Source organism: Mauremys mutica, chromosome 1 (assembly GCF_020497125.1).
Source record: "Mauremys mutica isolate MM-2020 ecotype Southern chromosome 1, ASM2049712v1, whole genome shotgun sequence".
NCBI lineage: Eukaryota > Metazoa > Chordata > Testudines > Geoemydidae > Mauremys > Mauremys mutica.
Genome location: NC_059072.1, coordinates 211,271,165 through 211,296,923, shown reverse-complemented (window position 1 = coordinate 211,296,923; position 25,759 = coordinate 211,271,165). Strand labels below are relative to the sequence as shown.

At 44.1% G+C, this 25,759-nt stretch overlaps 1 protein-coding gene across 2 annotated transcripts in view; it reads left to right on the top strand.

The window, feature by feature from the left end:
• USP9X (ubiquitin specific peptidase 9 X-linked) overlaps nt 1-25,759 on the top strand; it is a 227,155-nt gene that overhangs the window by 146,481 nt on the left and 54,915 nt on the right. For both annotated transcript variants that reach the window (XM_045002691.1, XM_045002690.1), the window contains exons 25-28: nt 1,612-1,737; nt 9,219-9,385; nt 24,837-24,945; nt 25,586-25,732. In XM_045002691.1, the coding sequence (XP_044858626.1) occupies nt 1,612-1,737; nt 9,219-9,385; nt 24,837-24,945; nt 25,586-25,732 (549 nt within the window). The remainder of the gene's footprint in view (nt 1-1,611; nt 1,738-9,218; nt 9,386-24,836; nt 24,946-25,585; nt 25,733-25,759) is intronic.

Sequence of the window (25,759 nt, the reverse complement as noted above, 5' to 3'; positions counted from 1 at the left end):
ACAACTCTTTTGCAGCAATTAGTCACTGATAAAAATGATGCTACAGCTTCAAAAATTTAGTACAGTAACTCCTCACTTAATGTTGTAGTTATGTTCCTGAAAAATGCGACTTTGTGCGAAATGATGTTAAGCGAATCCAATTTCCCCATAAGAATTAATGTAAATTGGGGAGGGTTGAGTTCCAGGGAAAAAAATTTTCACCAGACAAAAGACATTATGTACATATACAGTATAAGTTTTAAACAAACAGTTTAATATTGTACACAGCAATGAATGATTGTGAAGCTTGGTTGAGGTCCTGGAGTAAAAAGGTGGAATATTTCCCAGGGATTGCCTTGCTGCTAAATGATGAACTAGTGCTCGGCTGAGCCCTTAAGGGTTAATATGCTCTGGTTAATTTAGCCTCACATTCTACAAGGCAGCATGGACTGAGGCAAGAGGGAGGGAACACAATAGATGGAGGCCAGTAGCTGCAAAAACTGATACTAGACATCCTGATACTAGCACCCCTCTCCCCCAGCAAGCAGGAAGCTCCAGGGAGCAGCTTCAAGGCTGAGGGTGGGGCAGGAGTAGCACGGCAGTGGGGGGAGAGACAGCTGAACTGCTGCTGGGCAGCTGCTGAGCCACATACCTTACAGGGAATTTAGGGGAGCTGATGGGGGCGAGGGCTGCTGTTCCCCCATGATTCTAATCCCCACAAGGAGGGGCTGCTCTTCCAGAGAATCCTGCAAGCAGTGGACAAAGCAGTCAGCTGCCAAATGACATTATAAGGGAGCATTGCACAACTTTAAATGAGCATGTTCCCTAATTGATCAGCGAGGAAACAACATTAACTGGGACGACTTTAAGTGAGGAGTTACTGTATATAAACTAGGAACTATGCCCCCAAACTGTTGCATTCTAGTAATTCATTCATAAAACAAGACTCAGGTTACCTTTGCAGGTGTTCGGATCTGTGATAAACTTTGTATGGCCTATGTGTAGCAAAATTCCTTTTGAAAATTAATTAGGGGTTTGGATGAACTCTTCTGTGCTTGGATAGTAGCTAACATGCAATATCCTGGTTATTTTTCTTAATATCAAAATTAGTTATGCCATTTTGTAGGCTAATTGCTTTCCAAATCACAGCTGTTTTGGAGTTGAGAGCTAAGCAGACAAATCCAGTAAATGTATATTTTATGTATACTTCTCTAATGAAAAATGGCTGAGCAGATTATTTTCAATATTGTTTTTAAAAAAAACTAATTTTAATCTTTTTTGCTAAATTTTAGCCGGGATCAAATATTTTTCACTTACCTAATATCAGTTTATAATACTTATATCTCAGTAACTATAGTGGCGTGAAGGAAGATCCTGAGACACTACCTAATACATACATTTGGCTTTCATAAGCATTGCTAAGATGAAAGTGAAGTGTAAAATGATAAATGAAGACACAAGCATTTCTAAGTTATAGCATCATCTTTTTTTGTTTCAATATAAAATGTCTTAAAGTAGTGTAAAGATTCTATTTTTACTAGGTTAGTTGCCGTAATGGTGTAGAGTCCATTTTAATATTACTAGCAACTGTATTTTAATGTTGCCGTGGTTTGTTTATTTCTTTGTCTCCAGGCTTCAAAATACATCCCTGATATCTGTGTTATTAGAGCAGTACAAAAAATTGTCTGGGCATCAGGGTGTGGGTCAGTGCAGCTGGTGTTCAGCTCAAATGAGGAAATTAGTAAAATTTATGAAAAGGTAAGAATTCTTAAGCAACTTCTTTTTCTATTTAATTATTTGGTCAGCTATAAAAAGGACAGTGTCAAGTAATATAGGCTCAAAATGTGACCTATATTCAAGTAGTTATATTCTTGTTGGTAATATACGTTGGATTCTAATGTAGGGTCACAGTTGTGATACTGTAGTTAAGATTGAGATGGTACTTCCATGCTATGTGTCTATTTTCAATTATTTTGGGGCTGAAATTTCTTAAATTTGAAGTTACATTTTTTTCTATTGTATCCAAATGTGAAATAAGCATTTGTTACATACTAAATTTTTCAGGTGTACTTTTGTAATTTAGATAATTCAAATGCTTTAGTTTTTAAAGCTCAGAGTAGGCATATATGTAATGAAAAATGTTGTTGGCCTCCCTTTTTTGGAAGAAATTGGATTTTGAAATTGACACTGAAGCATTGGTAAAACTGAGTGATAGCATGTATAGCAGTTTATTTTCCTTAATTGCTTATGCACATACTTGGAGTTAAAATATCAGATCTTTCCATATACAGGATTTAAGGGGTGGGTTAGGCCAATCATAGAGAGATTTCTGGGTATCATATAAAATGTTTATACTGTCTCAAGCTTTTGGATCTTTTTCCCCTTGGTGTACACTGCTCAGAACCTTGTTTTTATAAAAGTAACCTTCAATTTATCAACATTGGCTTATAAAATTTTAAAACTAATAATATAACCGACTCCTAGAATTGTATTGCAAATACATGTGTATTGTGGGGTGATGTAGTTGAGGAAGTTGCTGAATTCTGGAAAGAGCAAGTTCTATTTGTGTCACATGTCTCTTCACTATCCCCTCTGAATTTTTAAAGTTAATCTGGCACTGCTCCGCACTTAGCTAAGTAAAGGAAGAAGGAATTTGGTGGGATGCTTTTATTCTTTGTATACTAGACCTTTTGCTTAAATTTTTGGTTTACAGAAAATTAGCTTTACTTCCAGAAAAAGCAGCTTCTCATTTAGCTAGCTTAGTAGTCCTAGCACTCCTGATTGCCTAGGTATCCTGTTCAGTTTCTCACAAAATGAGTTCCTCACTAAGAAGAATAATCTTCCCTTTATTTGAAGTTTACTAATAGGGCTAAATTCTGGTTAAGCTGGTGTGGTAGTAGAGAAGCAGAAGATGCTCCCATAAGTTTCTGCACTTGCTACACAGATCATAAAAAAGGAGTGTGGGAGGGATCCACATCCAGGTTTGTGGAAGGGAGCAGGCTAGGGCAGAACTTCTTGAAGTCTTGGCTCCTTGTCTCCTTTTCTACCAGCACTCTAGCCAATACAGCTGCCCTGGCATACTGGAGAGCCTGTGCTGTGCTATAGACCTGGCACAGTTTACCCCTGTCTTAGAATAACAAGAAAACCAGGTGGGGAGTATAGCAGTGCAACAATGTGCTGCTGTTTACTGTGGCTTTGTGGCAAAGTCACAATTGAACCTTGACTCTGTCTGTTTCAGGATTTACAATTTGTATTTGTAAATTATATATTTAAAGATTGAATTGAAAACGTTAGGCAGTGAGTATGTATCTTAAATAGGAATGGATATGGCCACAGAAATAACTAGAGGAACTACAGTTGGATGGATGATGTTGCAAATTATACACAAGTTGAGGAGAATCTTTCCTACACATGAATTTTAAATGCCATTTCACTTTGCTTTAAGAATTTCTCACATTTGTTTTAGATTCTCACCCAGTTTCACCTTGAGGTGAAATCACCCCATTGAGAATGCTAACACAAGACCTGTGCAACACTTTAAAAACAATTTAAACCCTGAAAATAAGACTTAGATGAAACTTAAACTGTGCACAGGCCTTGTGCTAGTTCTTTGCACAGGTAGAATTTCACCCTCTATGTACACAAACATCAATGTCAACCATTCTCTGTGGTGTTTGTGCCACTGATACTGATGCATGTATTAAACAAGAGGGCTTGTCTGCACAAACAGTTTGTGGCAAGTGGAGGTGTAAATCTGCCCCATGCTAGCTTGCTGTGCAGTGACTGTCCTCATGGACCCTGCTACTGTGCACAAAAAGTTCCTTGGTGTGCTTTGCTCTACCCCAGCTATGAAAAAGGAGTAGATTAAAGCACAATAGGAGACTTTTAGTGAGTGTCACCAGAGTCCACATGGACACTTAGTGCATGGCAGGTTAGTGCGGAGTAGATCAGTGTCACACAGAGAAGCCCAGAGCAGTGTAAGCATGAAATGTTATATGAGGTGACACTGGAAATGAAGAAAAAACACTTGGGAACAAACTATAAAAAGAAAGGAGAAATAGCGGAAGCAGAGTGAAAGAGGGATAAAAGCAAAAGTGGGACAGGAGGAAACAAAGTAAAATGGAAGAAGGGGAGAAATGGCAGAAATGAGGGGTATGATGGAGGAGAAAACTGCACAAAATCCAAGTTTTAAGTGATAGAGGCAACAGAGTAGGAACACAGACCACAAGAAATTACTGTAGAATAGTTAGTTTGTAATACTCAAGGCACGTCTACACTTAAAACACTGCAGTGGTGCAGCTGCAGCACTTCAGTGAAGATACTACTATGCCAATGGGAGGTTCTCCCATCAGCGTAGTTAAAATCCACCTCTGCTAGAGAGGGTAGCTGTCAATGGGAGAAGCCCTCCCATTCTTGTAGCGTTGGCTACAAAAGGGGATAGGTAAATATAACTCTGTTGCTAATGGGTGTGGATTTTTCACACCCCTGAGCGATGTAGTTATACCGATGTAAGTTTCTTTGTAGGCCTGTTCTGAAGTATTACAAAAACATACCTGTGACTATTTCGGGTATTTAACAATTTCACAGCCGGGAGCAGTTGACTAATCTGCTTTTCTCCAAAGCATTACACTTGTGGGAAAAAAAACTAGATGATTTTTTTTTTAAAAAAGCTGGCATACCAATTAGATTCTACCTGCTGGAGGATGGAGACGTTTCACAAAGGCGTCTTCTGATGCTAATAGTTCAATGGACCCTGCTTCATTTTTGACAATTTTGATTTTTCAGTGGAACTTGGCCAGACAGCTCTCATCAGAGTTGTCAGAATCAGGGCTGGCTCCAGACCCCAGCGCGCCAAGCACGCGCTTGGGGCGGCATGCCGCAGGGGGCGCTCTGCCTGTCGCCGGGAGGGCGGCAGGTGGCTCCGGAGGACCCGCTGCAGGCGTGCCTGCGGAGGGTCCGCAGGTCCCGTGGCTCCGGTGGACCCGCCGCAGGCGTGCCTGCGGACGGTCCGCAGGTCCCGCGGGACCGGCGACCGCCAGAGCGCCCCCCGCGGTGTGCCGCCGTGCTTGGGGCGGCGAAATTACTAGAGCCGCCCCTGGTCAGAATCCTCAAAACTAGAGTCTAGAAATTAAAGTTCAAAACTCACTTATTAAATCCATCTGGTGAATTTATTTTTCTTGTATATTAAAAATTAAAATGTATTTTAGAAAGTGGGTCCAGGTTCTTCTGGAATTCTTCCTTACCACCCCAGTAAGCCTTACTTTACAGCAGCCCTTCTGGTCAGGGAGGACTGCCTTTGGTTTTCCACAAAACCAGATCAGCACCCATCTTAAGCCATGGCACAGAGAGAGACTTTTGAAGTGCTCCCTACCCAGAGGATCTGAGTGATAATTCCACAGCCCAGCCAATTCTTGCGCTAAACAAAGAGATAAGCTTGGACCACTACAGGACTGTATGTTACCCTGCTTCTAGATCACAGGACTCGTTCCTGGCCTCCTCCCCCCAGCCCTCCCTCCCCTCCCAAATAATTAAAAAAACAAACAAACCACCGCCTTTGTAGAAGGAGATGGATTGTGCAGCATAGTTGCTCTTCTTGAGTTGTTGGGATTCTGTCTGCATCCTCAAATCACTTAACATGCCAAAGATGTCAGATTATCTAATGCAGTGATCATAAATCTTTTGTTTCTTGATTGCCACCCAAAGAAGAAAAATTAGCATAGCCTCAGTTACCAGTGCACAGATGTGTTGCACATTAGTTTGTGTAGACCCTGCTGGTGTACACTAAAAGTTTGTTAGAGAGCATGAATTCTAAGGCACACTTTCTTTGCTTTGTCCTCTCCTTCTACCACTTTCCCTAATTATCTCCTTTTCACACCCTTCTCTTCTTCCCACATACTTAACCCTGTGATCTTTCTATCTGTCATCTAAAATGCATATGTATATATACCCCTCTATAATACTGTCATATAATAATCACTGTTGGTGATGGGTAAGGTTGAAATTTGGTATGTCCTATTGGCTCAAAGCTTGTTCAAATAAATTAATTTTGGATTTTATATTGTGTGCCTGCCCTTTTTTTTTTTAAATCACCTTGCAGAAGCTTTGACAAAATCAGTTCAGCCATTTTTTAGTTATGCTAGAAGGGGCGCCTATATTCCAGTCAGAAAAATTACGTGTTATCTCAAAAATGGCCCAAATATAACAATCCAAATTTGGCTTATTTGAGCTGAAGAAAATGCTTTTCTGATTTTAGGAAAGGAGTGCTAAGAACTTCTTCCTGAGCACCTGAGAACCATAGAGCAACTCCTTAGGGCTTTCTAAAGCAATGCAGGATGACAACTCTGCTGTGTTTGAAGTATAGCTCTGCTTGCAAAATTTTAAACTCCACATTTGCACTGCTTTAGAAACTTTCCTTTTTATTGGGGGGGGGGGGGGAGTGAGCAACTAGCAGTAACATACAGAGATAGTAACTTCTATCCAGTAGCTCCTCCATTTTTGCACCTCAGTTCTTCCACAAAACTGCTATCCGTGCTTCCTTGGTCTTCCCCCAAGCTCCCAACCAATATTCATCCCTCCTCCTTGTGCAGTTTGCAAAGTAATGGCTCTCCTGGGGCATATAAAAACATGGTGGTGTTGCCCAGCGGTGCATAAGACTTTGCAGGGATCTTGGCCCTCCTCAGCAGCACATTTCAGGGTGTGCACGTATCCTGTCCCATCGGCCTGGGTTCATATTATCTTGTGCCTGGGATGACCCTGCAGTTGTCTGGCTTGGGGATGCAGTGGGACGGCCATGCAGCCTGTGTTGCCACAGCTGAATTTGTCTCTCTTGCCTACTGAGGATCTGGTCCCTTACCTGAGGGGAATTAGTGAAGCTCATGTCCGAGGTGTCTAACAGGTACAGCTGCTAGAGGTTTTTGTGCCCTTTAGTAACTTTTCTGGGTCCTTGAGTGCTTAATTTCTCAGTCTTAAAATTAAAATAGTAGTATTTTTAATACATGTACATATACAGTATGTGTGCATATGCTCACTCTAAATGGGGAGTCTGCTTATTCATAAGATTTTTGAAGAAGACTGAATATGCTTTTTAGTTTTTGTAAGTGACTGGCTGAGCTTCTCTGAATTGATCATTTTAATGCTTCTGAGATTTGAATTGTATTGTAGTTGTGTGTTAGAGTGCCTAGAGCCTTAAGCAGTTTTTAGTCCCCTCCCTCCCCAATAGAAATAAAAATTTTCTAAGCTGTGTTGCTTTCTTATCTCCGTAGAGGGAATGACTATTGTTGTGTTGGAGTGGGTGAACTGTCTTTTGCTGGGGAGGATTTCAGTTGTGTACCAAAAGGATATGCATCCTGTTTCACATCTTTTTTCTGAGTTTTGCCTTTCTAATCTGGTATAACTACAGAAACTCCTCGCTTAACATTGCAGTTATGTTCCTGAAAAATGTGACTTCAAGCGAAACAATGTTAAGCGAATCCAATTTCCCCATAAGAAATCATGTAAATTGGAGGTTAGGTTCCAGGGAAATTTTTTTCACTAGACAAGACACATATACACAGTATAAATTTTAAACAAACAATTTAATACTATACACAGCAATGATGATTGTGAAGCTTGGCTGAGGTGGTGGAGTCAGAGGGGGGAATATTCCCCAGGGAATGCCTTACTGCTAAATGATAAACTAGCAATCGGCTGAGCCCTCAAGGGTTAACAAATTGTTATTAATGTAGCCTCACACTCTACAAGACAGCACAAATGGAGGGAGGGGAGACAGTATGGCGACACAGACACACACTGTGTGTGTGTGTGTGTGTGTGTGTGTGTGTGTGTGTGTGTGTGTGTGAGAGAGAGAGATGTGCATTGCCCCTTAAGTACGCTGACTCCACTCTAAGTAGGTTGCCTTTTTAAGTAGATCAACAAGTTGAGACAGCAGTTGCTGCTAGCAAGCTCCCTCCAGCCTGAGCCCTGTCGTGTCTCTGTCCCCCCTTACCCCCCACACACACACTCTATGGAGATGGGGTAAGGTGGGGGCAGGAGGAGGGGACACCCTGACATTAGCCCCCCTTGTCTGTCCCCCACCGTCTGTCCTCCCTCCCCCCGCCCCGCACACAGCAAGCAGGAGGGTCCTGGGAGCAGCTGGAAGGCAGGAGCAGCACATGGCAGTGGGGGGTGGAACAGCTGAACTGCTGGCAATTGATAGCCTACTGGGCAGCTGCTGCACAGGGAACTTAGGGGAGTGGAGAGCTGATAAGGGGGCTGCCGGTCCACCCTGGTTCCAAGCCCCCACCAGCCAGCTGCAACGGGCTACTCTTTCTGCAAGCAGTGGACAAAGCAGGTGGCTGCCAAACAATATTATAAGGGACCATTGCGTGTCTTTAAATGAGCATGTTCTCTAATTGATCAGCAACGTAAAAATGAAATAATGCTAATTGGGATGACTTTAAGTGAGGAGTTACTGTACACATCTTATTATGTGGTGGTTTATACCATCCATGTCCTCATCTGTTAGTTTGACAAGTAGTATTGAGAAACTTTAACTGGAGGATGAGAGGGTGAAATAATATTAAGGCATACTAATGTGAAAAGCGTGGGGGGGGCAGAAATTGGTTAATGTATTTAAGAAGCTACCAATGTTAAAGGTGGAAAGAAAAGTAACTAAACAAGTATAACTAAGATCCAAGTGCTTGTTACTCAAGTATAAAAAGGTGTCTCTTCTGCATATATACCTCTACTTCAATATAATGCGATCCGATATAACACAAATTCGGATATAACGCGGTAAAGCAGTGCTCCAGGGGGGCGGGGCTGCGCACTCCGGTGGATCAAAGCAAGTTCGATATAATGCGGTTTCACCTATAATGCAGTAAGATTTTTTTTTGGCTCCGGAGGACAGCATTATATCGAGGTAGAGGTGTATTACTATGCATTAGTTGTATTACACTAGCACCTGCAGGACCCAAACAGGTCAGCACCTCACTTTGCTAGGTACTGTGCAGATTGATAGTAAGACAGTTCTTATCCCAGAGAACCTATCATTTATGACAAGATGCAGCAGGTGAGTGAAAAGCGTATATGGGAGAGAGGACTGAATCAACGTACGTGATAACTTGCATTATAGATTTAGTTGGGCATTGGGACACAAACTCTCGGTATCCCCTTGTGTGTTAAGTGTACAGCTAGATGCCAGACAGCTTTGTTGCACTTTTCCATATCCATTCATGCTGCTCATTTGATTCACTTTACAGACAAATGCAGGCAATGAGCCAGACATGGAAGATGAACAAGTTTGCTGTGAAGCTTTGGAGGTGATGACCTTGTGTTTTGCTTTGATTCCAACAGCATTGGATGCACTTAGTAAAGAAAAGGCATGGCAGACATTTATCATTGACTTGCTATTGCACTGTCACAGCAAGTAAGTGATTTAAAATAAATAACACTTGTATAGCTTTTTACCTCTTCAAAACACTGTACAAACTAATCTAAAACACAGAGTAGATGATCCAGCTATTTATCTTCTTTTTAACTACAAGGAGTTTTTTGTACAGAAATACTAAAGACTTTCAATGTTGGTTTGCTTTGGTATTAATTTTTTGACAACCTATGGTAAGTTCAAAATACGTTTTTGTTTTTTTGATTGGTTAGTCATGTACAAATATGTATTAGTATTCTGCATAGCAATATAACTTTGTAACTAGGTTCTGTCTCTCACCAACTCTCATTGAAATCAGAGAGTTACAGGTGTTCAGCACCACTCAGAATTGTGCTGTTTGAGTTTTTTCTGAGGTTTAACTGACTTTTGAAACACTCGTGTTTGAGACCTCCTGAAAAGGGTATTTGGCCATTCTGACTTTTGTTCATAATGTGATGCATGTATTAGTAACACTAATGTTGTTACTTTTTCACTTGTACTCATTTGTTCAAAAACTCTAATTCTTTCCTTCTACTGGTAAAAGTGAGAAGACTTAATGTATTATAAATGTCCAACTGACTTGGCAAAGTGCTTATTAAGCTTCCAAAAAGACCAGTAGATGTTATATTTAATGCCATTTAAAAAAGTTAAATATGATAGCTATAAAATACTTAAGTAATGTCAGCGGGATAGAACTTTGTCACAGGTTAATTTTCTCCTGTTACATGAATGCAGAGGCAAAGCTTCATCATTTATAGAAAGGTTTCAAGCTAGCATTGAATCGTAAGGTCCTCTTGCACTAAATCATCACTCCCATGAAAAATCATATTTTATTCAATGTTCATGCCACCCTTTTAAATATTAATCAGATTATGAAATGTGTGTCTGTGGTACATGGATTGTTAATACACATAAATAATGTTCTTCTTCGAGTGATTGCTCCTATGCATTCCAGTCAGGTGTGCGCGCCGTGCATGCACGGCTCTCCGGAACATTTTTACCCTAGCAACTCCGGCGGGCCGGCTGGGCGCCCCCTGGAGTGGCGCCGCTATGGCGCCGGATATATACCCCAGCCGGCCCGTCCGCTCCTCAGTTCCTTCTTACCGCCCGTGACGGCCAGTTGGAACTGTGGAGTGATCTCTGTCCTCCACAACCCTAGCTCTCGTTACTTTTTCCTTTATATAGTTCTTTCATTACTTAGTGTAGATAGTTCTGTTAGTTAGTTAGTTAGTTAGTTTTAGGATAAGGATAAGGGGGGTTCCCCCTCCCTTTCCTCTCCCGGTGCGGGCTCATGCCCAAGGCACAGGGCTTTAAGCCCTGCGCATCTTGCCAGCGGCCTATGCCTGTCGGGGATCCTCATGACTCCTGCCTCCGTTGCCTCGGGGAGAGTCACAGGACAGATAAGTGCCCTATCTGCTCCGCTTTCAAACCCCGGACGCGTAAGGAGCAGGACATTAGGTTAAAGCAGCTCCTAATGGAGGTGTCGCTCCTGCCCCCGGCACCGTCTGCGCCAGCACCGAAGACTACATCGGTGCGGAGCGCACCGGCAGCCCCGAGCCGCTCCGGCACCGAGGCTCCGCGACCTCAGCCAGCGGCACCGAAGGCCCGGCACCGCTCCCTGTCGCCATCAAAGAAGCGCAAGCCGGCGAAGGCAGCTGCCAAGTCCCACGCTGAGGGCCCAGCAGCCAAGTCAATTACGCCACCTGCGGTCTCCGCTGTGGCCGTGCACAGGACGTGCACCAGGCTGTTGACTCCGGCGCCGCAAGGGCCGTCGAGTCCGGCACCGCCATGCTCCCCGGCACCGACCGCGGTTGAGCTTCGGCTGCCATCCACGCCTGAGACTTTCTCTACGGCGCGCGAGCTCATAGAGCTCACAGAGGCACCGAGCCCCCAGCACCGCCGGTGCGGGCTGTTGTATCGGCGGGAAAGCCGGCGATGATGATCCGGCCCCCTTCTCCGGACGGACGGCACAGACGGCGCTCCCGGTCCCAGTCTCGTTCCCGGTCCCGACGCAGGTCACCGTCCCGCCGCTCAAGATCCCGGCACCGCTCACCATCGCGGTACCGGTCGCCGTCCCGACGCCGGTCGCAGTCCCGGTACCGTTCAACATCGCGGTACCGGTCGCACTCCCGGCGTCGCTCCAGGTCCCGATCGCCTTCACGACGGCACCGACGGAGGTCTGCTTCCCGGCACCGTTCCCGGCACCGTGACTCGCGCAGCCGCTCCCGGCACCGCAGGTCCGGATCCCGGTCAAGCTCCCGGCAGCGGTCGAGCTCCCGGCACCGCGGCGGACGTTGGTCTCGGTCACCATCCCGATACCGTGATGCCCGGCACCGATCCTCGGCACCGTCCGGGGCCAGACTGCCCTTTTCCACGGCGCAGTCCGTCAGCGCCTCCGCACCCCCATGGCCATCCCGCATCGGTCGCTTCCGGGGCAGACAGCAATGGGCACCTGCCACCTACTCCGCAGAGCCAGCCTCAGGGTGCACAACAGTGGGGCTTCTGGGTACCCTGGGCCCAATACGACACTCAAGGGGTACCCTTTCCTCCAAGAGCCCCTGCCTCCGAGCGCAGGGTACCGGAGGCCACCGTCAGCCGACCGCCCCCTTCGCCACCGGGTTCGGTTTCGGTACCGCCTGACCCCCAGAGGCATCCTCAGCCCGAGCCAGCCGATCAACCGCTGGAAGATCCACCCACGGAGGCTGTCGTCCAGGGCTTGTCCTCGTCGTCGTCACCAGACGAGGCGGTGGCTGGAGCATCTGCCAAGGATCCTCCACCGATAGACTTGAGGGCCCACCAAGACCTCCTTCGCCGCGTGGCGAAGGCCATAGATCTCCCCGTAGCAGAGGTCCAGGAGGATGAGGACCCTGTCACGAACGTCATTGGAGCGGAGGCTCCAGTCCGGGTGGCCTTACCGTTCATTCGGACAATCCAGAAGAACGCCACCACGCTCTGGCAGTCGCCGGCATCCATCCCTCCTACGGCCCGCGGGGTCGAGCGCAAGTACTCAGTCCCACCTACGGGCTATGAGTATTTGTATACTCACCCGACCCCAGACTCGTTGGTCGTGCAGTCGGTCAACGACAGGGAGAGGCATGGTCAACCCGCCCCTGCGCCAAAGTCGAAGGAGTCGCGGCGAATGGACCTGTTAGGCCGTAAGGTCTACTCGGCCGGAGGCCTGCAACTTCGCATCGCCAACCAGATGGCCCTCCTCGCCAGGTACACGTATGACATCATGGTGTCCCTGGCGAAGTTTACAGAGCTGCTCCCAACAGCCTCCCGCCAAGAGTTCTCGACGATGTTGGATGAGGGGAAGAAATCTTGCAGGTCCTCCATCCAGGCCGCCCTTGACTCCGCGGACTCGGGAGCTCGGACCCTAGCCTCAGGAGTGACGATGCGGCGCATCTCCTGGCTGCAGTCCTCCACACTGCCACCGGAGGTGCAGTACACATTGCAGGACCTGCCATTTGACACCCAGGGTCTCTTTTCTGAGAAAACTGATGCCTGGATCCAGACCCTGAAGGACGGTCGCGTAGCGATCCGCACCCTTGGGATGCACACACCGGCTCCACAGCGCCGGTCCTTCAGGCAGCAACCCTCACGTCTTTTCTCTCAGCATCGGTATCGCCCTTACAACAGCAGGCGACCGGGCCAAAATCGCTGTCGTCCATCCGGCAACAGGCGCAACCAGACCCAGGCCCCTTCCAAGGCCCCGCAAGGCTCCAAGCAGGCCTTTTGATGGGACGCCCGAGGACGGCCCATCAGTCTCTCCACCGGATCCTACCCTTTTGTTTTGCAACCGCCTCTCCCATTTCTTTTCGGCGTGGTCCCATATAACTACGGACAACTGGGTGCTCCAAACAATCCAGTCGGGATACCACCTTCAGTTTGTTTTCCCCTTCCCACCCTCCCTCCCTGTCCCTCTTCAGGGACCCCTCTCCCGAGCAATTCCTCTTACAAGAGGTCCAGACTCTGTTGAGCGTGGGTGCCATAGAGGCAGTGCCTCAAGACAGGCGGGGCAGGGGATTCTATTCCCGATATTTTCTAATCCCCAAAGCGAAAGGAGGGCTACGTCCTATACTGGACCTTCGAGAGCTAAAAAAGTATCTGCTTAAGCCCAAGTTCCGCATGGTCACCCTGGGGACCATCATTCCCTCTCTGGATCCGGGAGACTGGTTTGCCGCCCTCGACATGAAGGACGTGTACTTCCATGTCGTGATCTACCCTCCCCATCGACGCTACCTGCGGTTCGTAGTCAACAACGTTCACTACCAGTTCGCAGTGCTACCATTCGGCCTATCCACCGCACCGAGGGTGTTTACCAAATGCATGGCGGTGGTTGCCGCAGCCCTCCGCCGTCGTCAGATACACGTGTACCCGTATCTCGATGACTGGCTGATTCGCGGAAAGTCTCGGCGGCTGGTAATGGACCAGATGACAGAAATCCTGTTCCTCTTTCAACGACTCGGTCTTCTCATCAATGCCGAGAAGTCCTCATTGATTCCATCGCAGCGGGTGGAGTTCATTGGAGCGGTTCTCGATTCCACGTTGGCCAGGGCCTGCCTGCCACGATCACGGCACCAGACAATGGTCTCCATCATCAGAGACCTCGTCACCTTCCCTACCACGACGGTGCGATCCTGCCTCCGCCTCCTGGGCCACATGGCATCCTGTACGTATGTCACCGCGTACGCGCGGCTCCACCTACACCCGTTCCAGTCCTGGCTAGCGTCGGTGTACCGGCCGCATCGAGATCCCATCGACATGGTGGTCACGGTCACCAAACCAACCCTCGAGTCCCTCAGCTGGTGGCTAGACCCGGAGGTCGTGTGTGCGGGAGTCCCGTTCCACCCTCCTCGCCCATCCGCCACTCTGACCACGGATGCCTCAGCGCTCGGCTGGGGAGCTCACCTGGGCGACCTACACACCCAAGGCCTTTGGTCACCCCAAGAGCTCGCTCTACACATCAACATCTGCGAGCGATCCGTTTGGCGTGTCACACCTTCCGCACCCACCTGCAAGGCCGCTGCGTGACAGTGTTCACGGACAACACGACGGCGATGTTCTACGTGAACAAGCAGGGCGGAGCCCGCTCCTCCCTCCTCTGCAAGGAAGCGATGCTCCTGTGGGACTTCTGCGTGACCCACTACATTCACCTGGAAGCGTCCTTTCTTCCGGGAGTGCAGAACACGCTGGCCGACCGTCTCAGCAGGTCGTTCCTCTCCCACGAGTGGTCTCTCCGTCCCGATGTCGTGCACACAATCTTCCAGACGTGGGGGTTTCCCCAAGTAGACCTATTCGCGTCCAAGGAGAACAGGAAGTGCCACCTGTTTTGCTCGTTCCGGGGTCGCTCACCGGGCTCCCTGTCGGACGCCTTCCTTTACTCCTGGAAGGATCACCTCCTCTACGCCTTCCCTCCGTTCCCGCTCGTACACCGAGTGCTACAGAAGCTGTGGAGGGACAGAGCCCACGTCATACTCGTAGCTCCGGCCTGGCCGAGGCAGCATTGGTACACCCTGCTGCTAGAGTTCTCCGTTTGGGATCCCATCCCCCTTCCGTTGTGGCCGGACCTCATCACACAGGACTTCGGCAGACTCCGCCATCCGAACCTGCAGTCCCTCCATCTTACAGCCTGGTACCTGCGTGGTTGACCCACGCAGAGCGGGGCTGTTCGGCGGCAGTACAGCACGTCCTGCTAGAGAGCAGAAAGCCTCCCACTCGCTCCACCTACCTTGCAAAATGGAAGCGATTCGCACTCTGGTGTGACCAACGAGGACTCAATCCATTCGTAGTCCCTGTCCCTACCATCCTGGACTACCTCTGGTACCTTAAGGAGCAAGGTCTTGCGGTCTCCTCCCTGAGGGTACACCTGGCAGCAGTGTCCGCCTTTCGTCCATCTGTGGAAGGTCGGTCCATCTTCTCCAACCAGATGATTTCCCGCTTCCTTAAAGGCCTGGACCGCTTATACCCGCCGGTGCGGCGTCCTGCCCCGGCCTGGGATTTGAACCTCGTCCTGGCCAAGCTTATGGGTCCGCCCTTTGAGCCTCTGGCCACGTGCTCTCTGCTCTACCTCTCCTGGAAGACAGCTTTCCTCGTCGCAATTACATCAGCGAGACGAGTCTCAGAGCTCCGTGCTCTAACGATTGGTCCACCATACACCGTCTTCCATGGAGACAAGGTGCAGCTTTGACCACATCCGGCCTTCCTCCCTAAGGTGGTGTCGGCCTTCCACCTCAACCAGGACATTTTCCTCCCTGTTTTCTTCCCGAAGCCGCACGCCTCACTTCGTGAGCAACAGCTGCACACCCTGGACGTCCGCAGGGCGCTTGCCTTTTACATCGAGCGGACGAAACCCTTCCGACGCTCGACCCAGCTGTTTATCGCAGTCGCCGACCGCATGAAGGGCGAGCCGGTCTCCTCACAAAGGATTTCCTCCTGGGTGACGGCATGTATCCGCACATGCTACGAGCTTGCTCGCGTGCCAGCATGCCGCCTCACCGCTCACTCCACAAGGGCGCAAGCCTCGTCGGCTGCCTTCCTGGCCCATGTCCCCATCCAGGACATCTGTAGAGTGGCTACCTGGTCTTCTGTCCACACCTTCGCCTCCCACTACGCGTTGGTGCAGCAGTCACGAGACGACGCAGCCTTCGGCTCCACGGTTTTACACTCCGCCACGTCTCACTCCGACCCCACCGCCTAGGTAAGGCTTGGGAATCACCTGACTGGAATGCATAGGAGCAATCACTCGAAGAAGAAAAGACGGTTACTCACCGTAGTAACTGTTGTTCTTCGAGATGTGTTGCTCCTATCCATTCCAGACCCGCCTTCCTTCCCCACTGTCGGAGTAGCCGGCAAGAAGGAAGTGAGGAGCAGACGGGCCGGCTGGGGTATATATCCGGCGCCATAGCGGCACCACTCCAAGGGGCGCCCAGCCGGCCCGCCGGAGTTGCTAGGGTAAAAATGTTCCGGAGAGCCGTGCACGCGCGGCGCGCACACCTGACTGGAATGGATAGGAGCAACACATCTCGAAGAACAACAGTTACTACGGTGAGTAACCGTCTTTTACACCAGTTTACCTGCACAATCATTGTTTCATCTGAAAATCTGTAAGTTTGTCTAGCTAGTGAATCGGGAGGTGAGGGTCTTTACTAAGTATAAAACTCTGAATGCAGATAGAAAAGTTAGTAACATTGTGCTTCTCAGGTAAACTTTAATTCAAAAAATTTTCACAAGCAGCAAATGTGACTGGTAATGTCAAATTTAAATGTGTAGTTTTTGCTGGTTTTGGAAGACTTCCAGGTGGCAGCACTTTGATTGTCATTAAATGTTGAGGGTTACTAAAACATTATCTACAAAACTATTATTTTTATTAAAGACTTCTTAGTTCTGTTGTTCTGTCAGTGCTTTCCATGACTGTGACATCAGATATTTTAATTCAATTTATAAAAGATCAACAATAGGTAAAAGTGAATTAAGTCATGGTTGTCCAATCTGTTGAATGTTAGTTATCTGGGTTAAATCCTAGCCCCATTGAAGTCAATACAGGTTTTGAAATGGACTTGTATGGAGTCAGGATTTCACCCATAGTGTTTGATTTCTTTTCCTTCTAGATGTGACAAACTGTAAAGATTTCTACACTACTCTGCATGAAGTTCTGTGATTAACTTCCCAGACATTTTCTCTAACATATAACGCATCTAATACACTAGTGTTGAAAAAACATTTTTTCTGTGTGCATCTTCTAACAAATTCTTTATCTGTTGAGAAACATTTGTGAAGTGGTTGCCTCTTAACATTCACGCTGGCTGACATGGATTGCTATATTATCTAAGACTGAATCACTGGCACCAGGATAACTGAACTTAGTTATATATGAGCTGAGGATATCCCCAAGAAACATGAACTTCAGGTGTCGAGTTTTTTGGGGGGAGTGGGGCGGCTTAATACTGGAGAATAAGCATAATTACTTGAAATCAACCTGAAGCAAGGACACATTCTATCTGTTGGTTTGCTTGAAAGCCTTCAAAAGGCCAGACTCTGGGTGTGAAAGCAACTGACACACAATGTGTTTCAAGATGCTGTTTTTTCAACTTCTGAGATCAGTTACTGCAAATGAATTCTATGAATCATAAACATATAACAGTAAAATGTGACATGAACAGTAATAGCCCATTCCTCATAGTATTTTGTTTAGGAATATTTTGAGAATCAATCACAACCAAATGGTAAATATCATTCCACAGTACTGGGTTTACAGTAGTGTTGTTTAGCCATACAATTAAGTATCCCTGCCTTATCATAGGCTGCAGTTAACAAGGCTGCTATTACTTTGTGATATTGAATGTTGCCTTAGCAGCTTCACAAAAGTTTGAGAGCCACGCCTAATTAATTTACATATTAGTTTGCATAGCTTGTAGTAAAAAGAAATGCAAACAAACACAATTTGCTTAACTTTATTTTTAATCACCCTAACAGATATTAAATAGATGTCTATTTCACCAATCTCTTGTATTTTTAAAGCTGCCTTTCTATAATATAAAATCAAGGGGTTTTTTGATTCCAAGTATATGTACATTACACATCAAACCTGGAGGGTGGTTGCAGCAGAGATATATGTAAAGGTGTTCATTGTTCACCTCTCCTTGAACTTCAGATGCAGTGGTGGAAGACTTTTTTTTTTTTGTAAAAAGCTGTGCAGTCCTGATTGTGCAAGCTTGAATAATGCCTGACATCTCTGGGACAGTTTAGTATAGGATTATTCAAGAATCTAGCATCTGCATTTGATTTAATAGTAGCATTTTCCTTTACAAGAATTTTCTTTTATAAATCCCTAATATGTTCTGAATTCCAGGAAATGGATCTCATACTCCATGTGTAAATGATCTAGAAGTATGTTGCATTTATTGGGAAATGAAATACTGCATAGATCCATCAAGATTTTCTCATCAGACTTTGTGTGTACAGAAATTTCAGTTTTCCTTCAGAGACAGAAAGGCAATCAAATGTAGATGAGGCAAAATATCCATTCCCCTGCAATTTTTGATTGATGTAGGTGAGGTACCCACTATTCATGATGAGGTCGTCCATGTCCAGTTATATCTAATATGTGCCATGCTGTGTTTGTGCAGTAAACCAGCACCGTTGAGAGCAAGTTCCCTTTAGGGATTTGCATCAGCAGTGTGTTACACACTGCTTCATATGTTCTCCATTACTAAATGGTTTGATGCTTGGTTAACGCTCATAACTTTTAAATTTGAAGTAGTTTATTTTAAAATAAAGACCATTATATTGTAAAATCTTCTCCATGGAATGTCAGTCTAGATCTTCTATTTTTTTCCAACAACATAACTATAGTATTTGATTTATTGTGAATTTTCCAGCAGTATACTCTTTTTGTCATAGCAGCTATATGTGATATCTCAAGCAAATAGATTTCTACATCCTCTTTCAACTGGTTTTTTTGACAAGGCAAGGAATTTGTGATTTGCAGTTACATACTTTTTGGATCTTTTTTTATGTGAGAACTGGCAGTCTGTCATGGATCACACTCTACTATTGAATTTTTTTCTACATGAACATTCAACAGACCACTTTGCATTAGGTTTCCTTTCGCTATATGATTTAATCCAGGAGTGTCCAAGCTTGCTGAGCCTTATACAACAATCTTCAGAAGTTCAAGAGTCGGGGCACACTGGCCAAGGGTCGGAGCTTCAGCTGGGGCTCTGAGTTTCAGCCTTGCTCCTGCTGAAACCCCAAGCCCCAGCAGGCACACGCCACAGGGCTGAAGCCCCAACCCCCTCTTGTTGCTGGACAGAAGCTCCTACACCACCATCCCACTGCAAGGCAGACGTTCCAAGCTCTCTCCCCTCCTCCTCCTCCCCCCCCCCCCCAAAGCCTCATTTTAAAGTGAGCTGCACTTTAACTGTAAAAGAGCCACATGCGGCTCATGACCCATGGTTTGGCCACTCTCGAATTAATCTGTTTGGTCCTACTAGTGTGGCTAATATTTTGACATTGAAAGGAGCAACCAAAAGAACTATCCTAAATATTTAGTCTCCTATTACTATGAATGACATCTGTTATTTTGTAATGACAAATCATGTCTTAATGATAATTAGCAACTCCTTGTATTGCTGCAAGAACTGACTCATGATTCTTAACATTTAACTACATTTGGCATTCGCATAAACATCTGGTGCTAATATAACATACTGTATATTTCTCAGTGCTGATAAATCACAGAATTAATTTACAGTTGATCTGAACATCTTACAAGTTACATTTAGGATGAATTTTAAATATTAAAGTAAATTTACTTATGAAAGGTATTGGATTGACTGCACTAGAAAGTGAAGTAACCTGTTTACAGAACACACATAGTAGAAGCATAACAACCCCACCTCAAAGCTAAGTATCGAGACCCCTTCAGTCATAGGAGACTACTAAAACTGGTCAGCAAAGGTGCCATTTGTAATGAGGAGTTTTCTGTTCTGGGCATTTATGCATCAGTAACTGGACTACAGAATTCAAAGTGAAGTATGCATAAATTTGAAGGCCAGAAAAGGGACCATTTTATCTAAACTGAGCTGCTGCTTAACACAGGTCGTAGAATTCTCTCTGAATCTTGCATCTTGGCACAATTTGTGGTCTAACTAGAGCATTTTAGAAATACATCTAGTCTTGATTTGAAGACTCCAAATGATGGAGAATTTATAAGATCCTTTTGGTAATCTATTCCAGTGGTTAATTACCTTGCTGTTAAAACTGTCTTATTACCAGTCAGAACTTTGCTGACTTAAGCTTCCAGCCATTAGATTATGCCTTGCTAGGTTAGAGACTACTAGTGAATAGTTAAGCTTCCAGCCATTAGATTATGATTGCTAGGTTAGAGACTACTAGTGAATAGTTAAGAGACAGTGTTTACTTTTGATTGCTGCTAACTGGGACCAAATTTGAAGTGGTGCTTTAGTTTTGAGACATTTTGTTCTGTTTCTGTATCCTGGCCTGTTTCCCAGTGTATGAGACAATTGTATTGGGTCTTTCTTCCTGCAAACACTAGAGGCAGTTCAAACCTATCTGCGTTCTGGGGCTTGATCCACACCCCTTTTTTTCCTTGCATCTTAATTCTGTGTCCAACTTGCTAAACAGAGCAGCACTTCAGCTCTCCTGACTCATCCATTACCATCCCAGCCTTTAAAGATGATATGGTGCCATTAGCTAACAATTTTTCTCACTCTCACATGCACTAAAATTTAAGGGACTCTTCCCCCTTATATGGGGTCACCCACTGAGCTCCTTATCTCTGTTTTTCCCTTCTCCACCATCATGGTGAAGCACCAGATTTAGCATAATGAAGGATGTCAGCCTAGTCAGCTGACCAAAGGGTAACTACTTGTACTGTTTACTTCCTCAAGTGTTTGTAAAACTACTAGTAGTGGTGATAATCCAGCTAAGAACTCTAGCAACTTCTCTATACCCATTCTTAGAGGACCTGCTCATCCAAACAGCCTTCCCCTGGAACCACTAGAAGCAACCCAGAGGGCCCTCTCCATTCTTTGGCAATAAGCATTTATGATACATTTAAAGAATATCCAGAACATAGGTCTTCTGATCTTATGCAAAGAGTTTTATCAACAGGTAAGTTCACATAAGAGAGAGCTTCCAGATTTATTTCTAGGGGCCTGGAATATGATAATCTCCTCCTCTCCGCATTTCCCTCTAATCTTAGCCACGTTTGCCAGGCTTTGGAATTGGGGAGCATATCCGAAGAACCATAATACACAGGGAACATGGTCAAGCTCAGATCTTCATAGTGTCATATCTTCAGAATTATCACTTCCTAGAGGAAAGTAGTTGGATTGGCTCTTAAGGACTCCCCAGATCTCCTGAGAGCAAGGTCATGTGCTGTTTCAGTCAAGCAACACAGTGCTCCTGGCATACATAAATGAACAGCAGGGTACAAGAAACTCAAATCTAAATGTCAAAGCAGTTCAGATTCTTTTGTGGGCAAAATGTCACCTACCTTCTGTTATGGCAGTCAAGTGTAAGGGAGTACCCTGAAAACAAGAGGAGACTGGCTAAGCAATTAACAGATAAACACCTCAGAATGGTCCTTAAGTTGCCCCTGCAACAGAAGTGTTTCTGCTCATATTTCAAAGCTATACCACTAGAGATGCCATAGACCTATCTAGATGTAACTCAAAGGCAAGGGTCTCCTTCACCAGGAAACAGGCTCACAAATTTGCAGATTGGCTTTTCTACCTTTCCTCTACTCTTCCACTACTAGGCCGATATGTCAAAAGATGAAAGGGAGTAAGACATCTGTTGTTTTCATCCCCTGAAACAGGTATTGAAGGTATGGTACTCAGACCAAGTAGAGATCTCATGTCTCCACTCTATCAGCCTACTAACAGGCTGGAGCACTTATCCCAGGACTGTTGAACAGCAACTCCTAAACATTGCAATATCCCTTCATAGTAACAGGTGCTGCAAGCCTTCCATCCATCCCACTGGTGTTCACAATAGATCAATCCTAGGAAATATGACGTGTTTCAGCTCTTCTGTGTGTCCTACACGTTAAAACCTGATCATGTACCAACCACCATTGCATTCCATGTCTTAATATAAACCAGTCTCAGACTCAGGCTTATCCAAGTCTGATGTAGATCAGCCTCCAAGTTTGTTAGAGCAGCATCTCTAACCAAACCAGCAGTTCTCTTATCTTTTATGTCTGGGATCTCTCTTAATCCATCTATTCAAAATCTACTGTATACAATTACTTTGTATTTCTGTTCCATAAAGGCATAGTGGTCACCAAATCTCTGCTGTTAAGATACAAGACTTACTGCATTTTTCAAGAGGGGGAAAAAACAGTGGCTCTTTGGACTCTAAAATCTTTTGTTACAAAATGTTAACTTTTCATACGTTGCAAGAACTATTTTCCCCTCATTTTGCTCAAATACTCCACATCAGAAGGAAAAAGCATGGCACATGCTACTGTGAGGGAAGCAATTAAAATATACTTGATCAGTTCAGGAAAACATCATTCCTGTTCAGTTCCTTCCACCTTTAAATGCCTGGATCTGCAATGCATCCATATTTTGTGTATCTAGTGAACCAAGTGCTGTATCATTGAAGCCTATTCAGCCACAGATAGACTATTCCAAAAGGGATCAGATCCCATTCATTGTATTCCACAGTGGTCTCCTGGGCAGAAGATATGTCAGCCACAATAGGGGAAATCCATAAAATTGCCACCTTGTCAACATCAAGACTTTTTCATAAAATACTATAAGCTTTATTTTTCACTCCCAAGCAGAAGTGTCTTTTTAGCAGGAAGATGATCCAAGAGGTGATCCCAAAATTACTAATCTCTCTTACTGTAGAGAAGGGGAAATGATTCTCTTCTATTTTTCTCCCGTCATACTATTTTTTTTCTTACTGCTCTTTCTCCTGGGCGCCCAAGATATTTGGAACAGTTCAAGAATGGAAAAAATGTACCAGATTTCTTTTCTGTAACTGATTTATCTGCAGTTCCACACCCCCTTGAGTTAATTTTTTTCTGGATATATGTATGATGGCCAATTCAAGGTTCATGTGTATATACACCTCTACCCTGATATAACGCTGTCCTCAGGAGCCAAAAAATTTTACTGTGTTATAGGTGAAACAGCATTATATTAACTTGCTTTGATCTGCTGGAGCGCACAGCCCTGCCTCCCCGGAGCACTGCTTTACTGCGTTATATCCGAATTTGTGTTATATCGGGTCACGTTATATCGGGGTAGAGGTATATATTTAGCACAATTAAAGAAGGTATTAGAAGATTATAACATATTAATAATAAAACTTTTTAATGATTCCATACATCTGTGAAAGTACTCATTGAGCATGAAAGTGGGAGGGGAATACCTAACTCTCTGGAATTTTTTGGATGATTCTGAACTGCCACCAGTATTTTCAAAAAGAGAAGCACTACCCATATCCAGAAAAGAATTCTGTTGTATAAAATTACTTCATTTAATCATTTTATCTGATAGTTCTTAGTGTAATGACAGTTGTTCACAGTGACAGACGTGTGTGTTGGATTGGAGAACTCGGCCTGTTGTATGTTTGTCCTATTGTGTGTTTGCCAAATAAATATCTTGTGCTTAAAAATATCTTTTAAATAGAGCTTTTTTGCATGTTCCGGTTTCTAGTATTTTATTTTAAATGGTGAAGATATTAAGTCTCATCAAATTCCAACCATTTGTGAACATACAGTATTGTTTTCTTTTTTACATGTATACGTTGCTGCATGTTATGTTGCATGTTACTCTCAATTTTTAATGAAAGAAACCATGATCGTCTCAATTCTCTATCCTTTCCAGCCACTTGAATACTCGGAGAGCTTCTCTTCTTATCTGTGTTCTGATTACATCTTTGTCTTCCTCCCCTACTTTGCAGTATATGAATTTAATTTTAAACTTTGATCACTTAAGGGAATTCTCAGTAAATCATACTACATACTTGACTGGAAGAACTTTCTTAACAAGATGTAAAATTTATAGTTAGGTACATCGTGTTCATAAATTGTTTTAACTCTGATTTTTTTTAAATATGACCTGCAATTAGGATGCCAGAAGTCCAGTAACTTGACAATTATATGCTGAATGTTACAAATAGCAAAGGTAAAGGGCATTCAGGATATAATTTGTTTTAAACTTTGCATTCTCATGTCTCACTAAAGTCCAGGTCATCAGTTTTGACTTCATTTGATGTCCAGTACATACGTAATATGCAGGTGAAGTTGCATCTGCCATGGAATAAGGAGACAGTCTAGGAAGTAAACTGTTCTTTTACTGTATTGCATAGTTTTGCAAAGATTCTTTTAATGTAGTTTACACCCTATGGAGTACAAGATATTTAAAAAGAAACTGCAGTCTTCAAATGTGTTGAGGCCTTTTGTTTTTGTAAGTACTTAATGGACCACCCCACTCTCTAGTGGATTCTAGTGTGGGGTTAATGTCACCATGTTGGTATTGGACCACGGAGCAAGGGCTGGCAGTCGTACAGAATTGCTGGGTGTTTGTTCAATCTGTTTGCAGGTCACTTTCACTTATACTGAAAGAATGACAACACAGATTTTTTTGCTCATCTTGTTTTAAAGAGCAAGGTGAGATATTTAAAAGTTTGTTGTATTAATGATTCTTTTTATAGTTTTTGGTTTATAAATGAGTAATTCTCTTGAAAGAAAAAACAAATGAGGGACAATAACTAAACTGTGAAGGTATTGCTGTTTCTTACATTTTACCAAAAATAATTATATTGTGCAGTTTGATATATAATTTACAGTTTTATGAGTTTTCTCTTTCTAACAAAATGTTCACTAATTTCAAGAGGTATTTTTTTAGCCCACATTATAATTGTATTTATCCTTTATGGGAAAAATAAAATGTTTTTTCACTGTTTTCAGAACTGTTCGTCAGATGGCACAGGAACAATTCTTTTTAATGGCTACCAGGTGTTGTATGGGACAGAGACCTCTGCTTTTCTTCATTACACTGCTGTTTACTGTGTTAGGGGTAAGGCATTTGAAATTAACACTTTCATTATTCTAGTACAGTTTGATGATAGGATAAAATTATTTCAATAAAAAGTACATTACTAGCATGTATAATACACTTGAATTTACATGTTTTGAACATTTTTTCTTTGATTATGCTGCTATGGCTCTTATATTGCAGTGTGTTATAGGATAATTCCAATTTGATAGAGGTAAAAATGGTCTCATGCAAATACTACAAATATATTTTTAAAATGTAACTATTTTGCCATTTACTTTTAACTTTTTTTAAAAATGTTTACTCCTTAAATTAGATAAATATGCATAAATTATGAATATATTTGTGAAGCAGTTCTTCCTTCATTTCCTGTGCCTGTCAGGACTTTCAAATTCAGTGTACTTCTGGCTCTGTACTAAATGTTTCATCTCTTCAGTTGATCTTTGCAAGTTAGTGAAAGAAGCTGCTTTTTCAAATATTTAGGTTAAAAAAAAGTCATTTTTAAGTTTACACACAACTGTTAATTTCTTGAAATCTTAAACATTTTCATTTTATTTTTCCATTAAAATTCTATTCAGTTTAGGACAAAACTGGGTTTAGTGGCTCCAAATAAAAAAGGCATTTATCAGTTATACATTATTTATTTATTTTTGTGTTATAGAGTACTGCAAGAGAAAGAGCTAAGCATTCAGGAGACTACTTCACCCTATTAAGACACCTTCTTAACTACGCTTACAACAGTAATATTAATGTGCCCAATGCTGAAGTTCTTCTTAATAATGAAATAGACTGGCTTAAAAGGATTAGGGTAAGTTGTAATATCAGGTGAATTATA